Raw genomic sequence first — 12,139 nt, 5'->3', positions numbered from 1 at the left:
ACACACACACACACACACACACACGCACACTTTCTTCAGGAGCTATGTTCCCAGAACAGTGATCATTAATATTATCAGTAATACACACACACACACACACACACACACACACACACACACTTTCTTCAGGAGCTATGTTCCCAGAAAAGTGATCATTAATATTATCAGTAACAGGCGAAAATAATTTTAAATGCACTCAAGTGCTGCTGTGTTCGGGGACCTAATAAACAGTGTCTGTCTCAGGGGACCCAGTGAATGGCGTCTTCCTTTCCCTGCTCTGCTTACGAACAACTGGACAGAGAAAGGAGTGTGGAGTAGAAGCTGAAATATCATCTTTACTGCCGACAGACGGGACGGGCAGGCGTGGTTTTAGAGTTTTGGCCGAGCAGCCTTTCTCGTATTGGACCCCGGAATTAGGCAAAGGTGTTTACCTGGACCCCAGAATTAGGCAAAGGTGCTCACCTGTCAGAACTGACCCTGGCCTTCTCGGGCCAGTTTGGGGGATGTCAGTGTGGGTACAGATAGATCTACTCCCGAGAGCAGAGTCGAGGCCCATTCTTCTTTATCAGCTGACCAATCAGCCACCCGCCCCACTTCTGCGGGGCCCAGTGAGTACAGGATAGAAAAGATGCGAAGCATGGGGTTTAAAAAAGCGTCTTCCTTCTAAGATCAGGGTCCACTATTTCGGAGAAGACACAAAGTGAATATTTTGGTCCCGTAATCAGTTAGGTGCATAAACCATTCGACTCAGTAACTTGGCAGACACAGTCCAACTCTGTCTGACTCATTTTCTTCATTCACGAAATGAAAGGATTCATAATATCTATGTCCCTTTAATTGCTAATATAGTGTGAATACTTCTCCCCACTGGAAAATGGCATTTTATTGTTAAAACTCTACCTTGAAGACACTGTCTAGAAGGAAGAAATGACAAAACAAAACAAAAAAACTAACAAACGAAACAAAAGCGAAGATAGAGGACAAACTGATGGTTGCCTTGGAGCGGGGTCTAGAAGGAAGAAATGACAAAACAAAACAAAAAAAACTAACAAACGAAACAGAAGCGAAGATAGAGGACAAACTGATGGTTGCCTTGCGGGGTGGGGGGTGGTGAGGCTGAGAAAGTAAAGGAGACAATAGTCGATCATATTGCGATAAGTTTGTGGGCGGCAGGATTACTAGACGTAGTGAGACGATCGCATGGTACAGTATATAAATGCTGAGTCACCATACTGTACACCTGAAACTGATATAATATTTATACCAACTATACTTAAATAAAAAGAAAGAAAGCAAAGACGTGTTGTATAAACAAGTGCGTTCGCCCACACTCTCTCTGTTCATAGAGGTGGGAGGGCTGGACTGGGGACGTCATTTCATCTCGGGAATTACATCTAAAACAAGGTCATTACCAGGAAAGCACAGCACATATCAGAGCATTGCCCGCTTCCCAGGTTTGGCACGCAAAAGAGGTTGAATAAAATAAGTCCGCGTTTAGTTTCCCATTCGACGGCACCGACAGCTTCTCTTTTATCGACTACTAAACCTTATCCCAAAGCTAAACCAAGTTGATGGGGTTTTCTGTCGTTACTTTGTTTGAAAGAGAAGATCTGGCTCCTTTTCAAATACTCGAGTTCGGTCCAAGTGCGAACGAGAAATAAAACAATTGAAAGTCAAACAGGAGCGGGAGGAAGGGGAGGGAAACACATCCGAGGTCTAGAAACTGGGCCAGGGCCTAGATGAAGGACGCCATGAGGGAGCGTGTACGCGGGTTTTCACTGGGCACCATCGTGACCTGACATATTCACTTGCACAGTTGTTGGAGGCTTTCGTGAAAGTCAGGTTTAAATATTTAAGTGACACGGAGCACATCCTGTCAGAAACAGACCTAACAGGACAGCTGCATTTACACGTCTCACGTCTGCAAGAACCCTATCAGGGGCTTCGCACATTCTTAAAATTGTCTACATAAGGTGGGATTAGTCCCCTCATTCACGGAGGAGATATGAGGGTTAGGAGAGCCTGTGTCCATCGTTCAAGGTCACGTAACGGATAAGCGATAGACCTAGTCCTTGACCCTAGGTTCGTCTTGCTCAAAAATGTGTGCTCTCAACCTCAAAGCTAAACCATACAAGCAGCAACAGAAAAGAGAGGACCTTACTTCATTTCGCGCTCTCTGATGCTCGGCGTCCGCTCCATAGCAACGGTTACCATGTGCATCTTGCTCCCCTTTGTGTCTCCTGTGCTCAGCACAGCGCCTAACACATAGTAGGCCCTCGACAAGTTTTTGTCGAACGGTGCATTACGTGTTTACAAAGTCTCTCTCCTTTGCTCGTGCTCTCTCATCCTGTGACCAACAATTCAGGAAATAAAGTCGCAAGTAGGGATCGGAAACCATCATGTTACTATCCTTCCTGTTCATCTGGAATTTATGCCAGACTCCCTTCCCCCAGCTATTGCTATTTGTGACATTTCCCCCACCCCCAAACTGGATTGAAATGTAGATGTGAGAACATTCGGACCTGTAGAGAATTTTTATAAGCATTTATCTGAGTCAAACGGAGGATACGCCTGGAAGCTAGATCTCAACAGAATGAGAACGATGTTCCCAAGAAATGACAGTTTGCAGTTTTCTTCTCTGCAGTTGAGTAAGGAAGATGATCGGGTTGCAGGATGGGTGAGATCGTGTGTCCCCCCGAGGGTGGTCACTCTTTAGAAGAAGGGGCCCGAGCAGGGGCCCTAGACGATGCACACACACACGGTGAGATCGTGTGTCCCCCCGAGGGTGGTCACTCTATAGAAGAAGGGGTCCGACCTGGGGCCCTAGATGATGCACAAAAAAAAAAAAATGCACGACACTGACTTAAGGTAAAGATGAACCTTTTACTACAGACGTTATATGCTTGGGGCGTGGCCACCCACTGTGACCTGCTCAGCTAGGGATTTATGATCGGATCGCCCTGTGAGGTTACTTTCCATTGAATCCCCTGTTACCCACAGAAGTATAACAGAGAAAAGTGAGAACATCATAAATTATTGTTTGACAAATTTAAATGTACACACCAACGTAACTGGCACTTAGATCTAGATGCGGAAACTCACAGCCTCCCCAGAAGTCCTCTCGTGTCCCTCACGGTCACTAACCCCAGCGAGGATAACCAGTCCCACGCTCCAGGCTCCTCATAAGGAAGATTAGTTTCGTCGGTTTTTAAACAATTACGTGGAAGGAACAGCGCCGTGTGGACCCGTGTCTGACTTCTTTTGCTCGGCGTTGCATTGTGACATTCGCTTGGGCTTTGAGGGCTGTAGCCCAGGACCTGTCATTCTGTCTGCTCGGCAAGCCCCAGACTCGCACTTCCCCATGAGGGAGAGGCAGCTTCTCTAACTGACTTTTGGGGCACTATGAGCCCTCAACTTTGAAAAGCAGCAAGACCCTTCTTAAACATGCTTCTCAGGCCTCATGTGCTGCTAGCACGGAAAACTGAGACGCCTCGGGAATGACGGTCTCGTTTATTGGCCAATAATTCGATGTGCGATCGGTGAAGTCAGGCTCGGAGAACTAGTTCTTCCAATTTTCCAGGCGAGAAGCCAAGGCTTTGAGGCTCCTCGGGAGCAGCCACGATGACTAAGTTCAAGGTATTCCTTAATCTGCAGCATCTCTCCAGCCACCGTGAGAGTTCCTGGCCCACCCACACTCCTGAAAGGAGAGCCGGGAGCTTCGTCTAGATGGACCAGCTGGCAACGAGCACGCTGTCATTCGGGAGATGTCAATATTGTGGTATTTGATGGAAAAAGGCTGTGAACGTTTTTACATCTCAGAGCGCTGAGTTCCCTCCAGCTGCATGGCCTGGGAAACTTTGGGGGGATGGTCTAAGGACTGTGGAGCCCAGAGCCCTGAGTTCTTGTCCTGTTCTTGTCACTAATTTGCTGTGAAAATTTGGGCAAAGTACTTTGTGTCTTGGACATTGGTTTCCTCCTGGGGAAAAAAAATCAGAATATAAGACTCTGATCTCTGAAGCGTCCGTCTTTTTTTTTTGGTGGCTGCTGATCCCACTTTTCTGCCTTTCCTTGTGCCTCTCCAGCTTCGTGGCTGTTAACCCCCATCCATCAAGATTGCCTGCCATGTCTCTCTTCCACCAAAGCGTTTAGAATGACACGCTTCATACGCATATCGAGACCTGTCGGCCTCTGTGTTTGAGGCTGTGTCACCCTGTGCTGATGATGTTATTTCGTAAGTCTCCTCCCTTTCCACACATCGACCTCCAAGCATCCCTTCCACCTGTAAATACAGATCATGATTCACTCTATTCTGTCCTAAAAGACGCTCTACCCCGCTCACCCCTCAAGCCCAGAGGTGGCAGTCGCTCAGCGGTGCAAGATCCTCTGCTGAGATTAGCGTGAGCAGTCGGCACGGTGGGCAGCAGTGAAGACAGGGAATTGAGAAGCCAGACAGGAGGCGAAGCATTGTCACCTGGAGGCCGTGACGCCTCGTGGCAGAGACTGAGTTCCCAGGAGACCTTTGGGTAAATCTGAAAGAATCCATTTTTTTTTTTTCTCAGACCTATTCAATAATCGTGTCGCCCCTTCGAAGACATTTAGCTCCTATGAGATAATCTGTTTTTCTTCCAGATCCGTTGTTTGCCTTGCCGACGTCCAAAAGTTTTCATAGAATTGCGGGGCGCTGAGGGAGCGGGAACAGGCTGAAGCCAGGAGACTATTTAACGGTGAGGCTTACAGCTTTGGTAGCTCGTATTTTTGTGTGTTTTGAGTTCTTCTCTTGGCCGTTCTTGTGTAAAATCGTTAAGCTCTGGGGACACTATCCCTACCAATTCCTTGAATTTATTTAGGTCTTTGTATTTTATTTATTATTTTATTTTTTGTTAAATTTGTTGGGGTGATATTGGTTAATAAAATTATATAGGTTTCGAGAGTACGATTCGATAATACATCATCTGTATATCGCGTTGTGTGTTCACACCCAGACTTTATGCTTTGTAAAGTGCTTTTATATGTATTCTGTGCTGACAAAAAGAAACTCTTGTATGGCAGAAAGGTAGGCATTGCCATCCCCATTTACAGACACAAACCTTAAATAATATATATATTATATGTTACATATTTAAATCTACTAAAATGCATGACTAACCTGGCAAGATTTCTTTTAAAAAAATTCTTAGAGAAGAAAAAACAAAACAAGATGAGTAATTGAGTTATTCTATCATTCGTTGTGCCTTAGAGCTTTGGTTTTATGCTTTTTGGATTTTTTGGGGGGTTTCGAGGTGAGAATTTTCCAAATTCAGATTCTAAGAGAAGACTCTCTGAATTACCCACGGAAACTCGAACCCCTTTGAAGGGCTGTCCCAGTGGTTTGCAAACCTATCAGAAACAATGCCCTCTTTTTTCTATTTTGTAATGTCCCTTTTATTATTCTGAAGTAAAATTCATTGTATAACTTACCTAATTAAAATAAAATCAGTGCCCTAAAACATGGAACGGAAATAAAAATAAATTACAATAAATGAATGCATATTTAACTACATGAATTTTAAATAAAACTACATGAAAATGCGTAAGAAAGTCATCAGAAGCTTCAATTATGTGTCGACTCGCTGTAAAAGTGACAGCTATGACTAAATCCGGTATAAACACATTGTACGCTAGCACTAGTCGATGAGGAGCATTTCCATAGGTAATAATTTTCTAAAATAATAACCAACTCCTGGCAAAGTTCTGACATAATAATTAGTAAGAAAGCTGCATCCTTGGAAAAGATCAGGACATTTTTAAGTCATACAAAATAAGTGTACATGTGTAATGCAATTGTATGCTAGGATTAGGTGATTCTAAACACATCTTTTGTTCTATAGGAATGATGAATTTTTGTTGCTACATTGTCCTATGTGTGATTGAGTACCTAATATTCCGGGCTCTGCTCGGTGAGTGCCGATAGCATCTGCCAATCAAAAATGTCTCTGCAAATATCCAAAACAATCTAGCAGTGGAAGAATTCTTTTCGTAAACCTCTGGGCTATATCCTTAGTGACAGAGGGAACCGCAAAAAAAGAGCTAAAGGCAAAAATTTGTCTGACTTGTTCTTGGTGGAGGGAATATAACTGTCTCTTGAGAAATCTTAGCGATAATCTGTTCCTCACATTCGTTTGGGACTTTGATTTATACTCTGCAAGGTGCAAAAAACTAAGAAAATGGTTTAATTTAATATGGTCTCAGGTTGGTGGAGATCCCATGCTTATGGAAAAAATGAAATATAATATATATTGACGGAGGGGACATTGCAAGATGAGTAAAATGTGAGATTATTCAATAAATTAGATCCCTCTTTGAATCAAGTGATTGGAATGTAAATTCAAGCTTCTGTCTCCATGGTTTTTGCTACTGTACACAGTCATTTCACTGGTGCTTACAAAACGAGATTTAAACACCATCATCCGGGCAAATACCTGGACAGATACCTTGGCGGTGTGCAAAGTGGGCAGTGAGAGCTGGCTGCCCGGAGGTAGGCAGGCGATAAGGGGGTGCGCTGTCTATAGAAAATAACAAAACAATAGTGAAATTGACTGAATGTTGGTCTATCTCATTATCGCTGAGTGCGGACAATTCTAAAACATGTCAGTGATAAAATGGCAGTGACTTCCTTGAAAAAATTTTTTTCTAAGTTCTAAACAATTGTAGCAGTTACTGTTTTACTCCTATAATGTACACGGAAGCTTCCGATTAGCTCATCTTTCTTGTTTATGTATTTATGAACAGTATATATTTGTTTATAGCCGCCGTATTGTATTTCAAAGTAACATGGAGGTTACTTTCGAGAACTCTGCATTAGAGACTCAGTGTCCCACTAAATCACTGGCCATCTTCTTCCTACGTCTCTTCCACTTCTAAAATCCCATAGTTTAAAAAGAATAGACCAAGATCATGTTCAGATCTTTCAAGTATTCATCTGCGAGGAGGAACGGCTGGACCATGTGCGTTTTCAACCTTCTTTCCTCCAACCTTGGAATTTTAATTTCTGCCCTTGGAGGGCCTCACAATTTCCTGTCTCTAACCCAACAGGGTTTACAGATCCCCGGCCACAGGAGTCTTTTACATATCTTAAGAGAGCAGAAGCTCGTCCTGAGGGCATTGGTTATTGAATAGGACAGAGGTTAGGACAGAGGATGGGACAGACGGAGGGGCGGGTTCCTTTGTGTCAGTAAGGAAATCTGACCCCGGGCCCTAAGGGCCTCCCATGGTGACTCACAGTGGCCTAGCATGAGATTTGTTTATTCTTGGGCTCATTTTATCACTCTAGCCCTGGGGTTATTTAAACTCCTAAAAGCTGGTAGGTAGCAATGGTTTGGGGTGCCAGGAAAAGTAATTGGATCAATACACTTATATCTCGTATTACTGCCAAGTCAGTCTGTGGCGTGTGGGATTTTTATGTTATTCTGAGTGTGGCCTAACACAACCAGCTGCTTCTGTGACTTTATTACCCACCCCCCCAACACACACACACACATCAGACACTTGTATTCGGCCCCACTGTCCTCTGCCCACACCCCCAGCCGCACCCCGTAAAGACCCTGCACAGTGTCGCCCGTCCACACTCCCTCCATAGCTACTTGCTTCTGCTTTCAGCCACTCACGTCTTCCCAGGCGTCTGGCTGCAATTAAACAGAACAGAACTCAAATCATTCTAATCACGACAAAACTTTATCAACTGCGATTCCACTGGGATCTGATTGCGGGGCTTCTCTGTGGCCTTCCACGGAAAAGGATGCCAAGAAGACATCAGATGCCACCTTGAACCAGCTCAAGAGAGAAGAAAAATTGATGGACTTCAGTCAACACATTCTCTACTGTCAACGGCCTACAGTCAGTTAGACCCAGAACAGACTTTCGTGGTGTGGAGAGCGTTGGCCTTGGCGTTTGATGACCGAGGCTCAGAGTCCAGCTGTGCCACTTACATTCTGTGCCATGCTGGCACATCTAACATGGGAGCCGTCAACTGCTTACGATGAAAATTCTTTGAGAATCTTCTAAAATTCATAATTTAAATGGCTTCCCCTCAGTTAATCGCCGTCTCTGAAGACGTGCTCATAGCACATAAAATATCTCTTGCAGACTGTCTTTGCTAAGGTCATCTCCTCCCCAGTGTTTGGTTTACGTGTTGACTTTCAGCAATGACTAAGGCCATGAGTGCTTAAAGCAATTATTCCCTTGAAATATACTTTTTTTTTCCTGTCAGATAATCTGTCATTTTAATAATATTTTATGAATTTCAAAACCAAATGTAGTTAGACTTTCATAGGTGGCAGCAAGCATTGGGAATCCAGCTTTGATGTTTTGGGTGCAAATTTTCCTTGACCTGGGTTCTGACAAATATATTGATATAGACTTACTGTCCCGTTTCCCTCAGTGACAATTTCTATGAGAAAGTACTGCTTTGACCTTTGCAGCCCATTCGGTCAACTTCTCAGAATCTCCCAAGTGACTTTACTAGGGTATCAGTTATTCTAGGAGACCTTTGTCCCTGTAACTTAATGGGCAAACAAAGATTCTTTCTGATGACATTTTCTTTACTTTCATTAGAGACAGATCCTCTATTCATTCTAAATGTTTAGAAAGACTTTAAAAAGCAAAAAGAAAAAAAAATATACAACTTCCTAAATGCTACACCCAAAGATTAAAGAACTACTATTTGTTTTTTGCTGTATATATTTCCAAAATTTTCTAGGCCATCGTATGCATTTTATTAAAATTTAATAGAATTTTATGGCTTTTATTATTACAAAAGTAATATGAGATTATTGCAGAAAAATACGTACAAGTGAAAAGCATCCACAATCTGATACCCAGAAATAAGGGCCATGTAATTTTTGCTGTATATCTTTCCAAACTTTCCCTATGGTTATAGATACCTTTTATTAGATTTTAAATAACTTTTACTACTCTTTCTCAGTACAAACGAAATACGAATTCATTGTAAAAATTAGGAAAGAGACAGGAAGAAGACTAAAAGTTTCCCATAATGTTACTACACAATGATAAGCACTGAAATATTGATGCATATTCTTCTAGGGCTTATTTAGGGCCTCTTTTAACGCCTGCGTATGACTTTTTTTATGTTACAAAAACAGGACGACACCAACCATACTGATTTGCAATTTCCTTTTATTTTTTTTACTCAATGATATTGAGTGACTGTATTCCTGTGTCATTAAATACTTTCCTACAACATAAATATTAATGACTCGTGGCATCGTGTTGAATTACTAGACCCTGAATTATTGAACCAGTTTCCTGACTGGGGGATGTTTAGAACGTTTCTAGTTTCTCACTAGAAACGATGCTATAGTGAATATCGTTCGACTATTTTTTTCGTGTGCATCTTTTAGCCTTTCCTGAGGATAAAGCCCTGACGGCAAGCGCTTCACATGTGTAACTCTGTCGAGTCTAAGGTGTGAGTCCTATCTTTTGTGGTGGGTGAAAATAAGGCACAGGCGGGTTAAGGAATCTGCAGAAAAGAGGAAAGCCATGATTAGAACCCAAGATTATGTTCCTAGGATGCTCCTGCCTGAAGTCAGTTCGATATCTACCTTCTTAATAAAGCGATTAATAAAGGATTTCAGGATGCTAGATGGATATTTAGGATCAGAAGGGTACCCCTGGACCTCTTGATTCCATTGGTCACTCTGCCCGGAGCCCTTTGGCCTGCTCTGTGCCCAGGGAGACCACGTTTCTGAAGAATCTGGAAAAGGCCCCACTGCGTGCACCAGGAGGTGTTCTGCGGAGTGCAGGTCACGCACACACACGTGTATGGTGTGCGTGGGTGTGTGTGCACTCGGGGGCGGTGACTGTCTACCAAGAATACAGCCCTGCCAGAAGGGGCCAGAGAAGAATGAATAATAACCAGGTGCATTAGAGAACACAGCCTCGGGGGTGGAGCCTACAATCTCGCCATTTAAAGGGCTTTTAAAAAGCGATTTACAAACATTTCCTATCTTCTTGGGATACGAGTTGTATGGTATTAACTCATTCACACCTCACAAGGTGGTGTTTATGCTCTTACTGGTAAGGAAACTGAGGCACGGTTAAGTAACTTTCCTGCAGAATTCCAGCCAGTGAGTGGTGGAGCCTGGTTCAAACACACGCAAACTGGCTGACAGCCTGTCCTCTTAGCCATTATCATTATGCCATTAATTATGCAAGGACACATTCTCCGATGCAGCAAGGAAGGGTCTTTCTGTGCCTGAAGAGGGGCCGGAGGTCGTGGGTGAAGACATCCGAAGTGCGTATGTCGACGGCACCCGTGGCACCTTAGCATCGGAAGAAGCTCTTGTCTTTTGAAGCACCTTGGAGGAGCTTCATGGGGACAGAAGATGTCGAGTGTTGGGCGTTCAGGGCCAGAAGCAACTTTGCCAATTCCAGAGACTCTGTCAAAGGCCAAACTACCCCCGGAAGGAGGCGTCACTGCAGGACATGTCAGTGAGGAAGTGGCTTGGCGCGTCCTGAGCCTGCTCTGCTATCTGCAATTTGTCCCCTGTCCTGTGCCATCGCGCAGAGTCACACTCAGCCCAGGAAACTAAAACCACACCGGCTTTATCGCTCGGGCTGCAGGCAGATGCGTTTGCCCAGCCCACGCTGGCTTTGCTTGTTCAACTCGTTAAATGTTATTGTTGTTGTATTCCTTCCAACGTTTCATTGGGAGAGTCAAGATTGTTATCATACTTTTTATTTGGAAATCATTTCAGACTTGTGGAGAACTGCAAGAAGCAGAATAGTAAAAGCGACAACAAAAACAAAACAAACTCCATATACTTTTTACCCAGATTCTCTCGTTGTTAACATTTTACCCCATTTACGCTCTCTCTGTGGACAGATAGTGTTTCTGGCCCTTGTGTGCCCTGGGCACTGTTTCTACTATCTTTGGGCGTGGTTCTCTCTCCAGCCAAGAGTGGCTTCTCTACATTCTCGTGCTGACCAGTATTCAGCGCTGGGGACACCCTCTGCAGATTTCTGGGGTTCTGTCTCCCCTGAGATCGCTCCTGTCTTGTGTTCTGTGCTCCTAATGAGAGCTCTGTTGACGGCCCTGAATCTTCGATCCGGGAGACTGGTGGGCGCTGCCTGGGTTCCCCCTGCCTGTGCCGCTTCTGGAAACTTTCTCCAGACAGACAGTCCGTGAGTGTCACAGAGCGTGTCCCCTTCGTTGTCCATCTCAGTCACTTCTGTCCTTCACTGTCTGACATCCAATATTTTCGGTGCCATTGTTTAATATATCATTTTCTGCCTTTTACCCGTTTTGGCCTGGGGGATGAATCTACTCGCCGCTACTCCGTCTTCCCTGGAAGCTCAGGTTAAATTTCGTTTTAAAGGTTTCCTAGGTGTGTCGTATTTGTGATCAGGCATAGGGATGACATGCCTACAAAAATCGAATGTAAGGAACTGATAAATCAATGCCGATGTGGACTGAGCTACGAGGAAGAGGAACTTTGTCAGGGGTTGCTTATTCTCGAGGTGAGGGGGCCATTGCTTTGGAATTGTTCGAGAAAGCGGACGCGGAGGGAGACTTCCTGAGCTCTGAACAACCCAATATCAGTGTATAGTTGTTTCGTACAACTTACTCTTGTTTTACACGGTAATATTATTTGCAGGTGGGGAAGTGAGTCCTGACTATGGCAGATAATAAACCAGAGGTTGAATCCACTTTTCTAGTTTATATTAAAAAAAAAAAAAAAGGGAGAGATTGCACGACGATTCTCAGCTATGTGATCTCCACTTGCTTTCTTCCCCTTCCTCGGGGTTTATAGGTAGTGGGGGGCATCCATTAACATATATTTGTCATGTGAATCGAATGAATGAATGTGGAGAAGAAGCTGGGGAGGGATGAGGAGGATTCGAAATAACCCAGCATGCGCTGGACTTTTTTTCTCTCCAATGCCTCCAATACATGTCACCAATCCAGAAGCCTGGTCTATTGAATTGTTGCACGATCCGGAAATGCATGAGCTTGTGGGGACATAATTTTCCTCACACAGGAGGCCACCTGGGGATACTGAATGTGGCCTCGCATTGCCCTGAGGCTGGGCCTGTCCCAGGCATGGTGAAGCCAGCTCTCCTCTGTTATTGGAAATGCTGGAAA

At 44.1% G+C, this 12,139-nt stretch overlaps 1 protein-coding gene across 2 annotated transcripts in view; it reads left to right on the top strand.

The window, feature by feature from the left end:
* LOC107195962 overlaps positions 1 to 5,718 on the top strand; it is a 20,335-nt gene extending 14,617 nt beyond the window's left edge. The window contains exon 7 of one of the 2 annotated variants that reach the window (XM_015592783.2): positions 4,630 to 5,718. In XM_015592783.2, the coding sequence (XP_015448269.1) occupies positions 4,630 to 4,669 (40 nt within the window). In that variant the 3' untranslated portion in view covers positions 4,670 to 5,718. Of the gene's footprint in view, positions 1 to 4,082; positions 4,263 to 4,629 lie in introns of those variants that run through there. The other variant, XM_015592782.2, reaches the window with a different exon arrangement.
* The last annotated feature ends 6,421 nt before the right edge of the window (positions 5,719 to 12,139 follow it).

The sequence above is a fragment of the Pteropus alecto genome, unplaced genomic scaffold, assembly GCF_000325575.1.
Source record: "Pteropus alecto unplaced genomic scaffold, ASM32557v1 scaffold65, whole genome shotgun sequence".
NCBI classification, from domain to species: Eukaryota; Metazoa; Chordata; class Mammalia; order Chiroptera; family Pteropodidae; genus Pteropus; species Pteropus alecto.
Note: the sequence above shows the minus strand (reverse complement) of the source record. Positions and strands in the feature narration are given on the sequence as shown.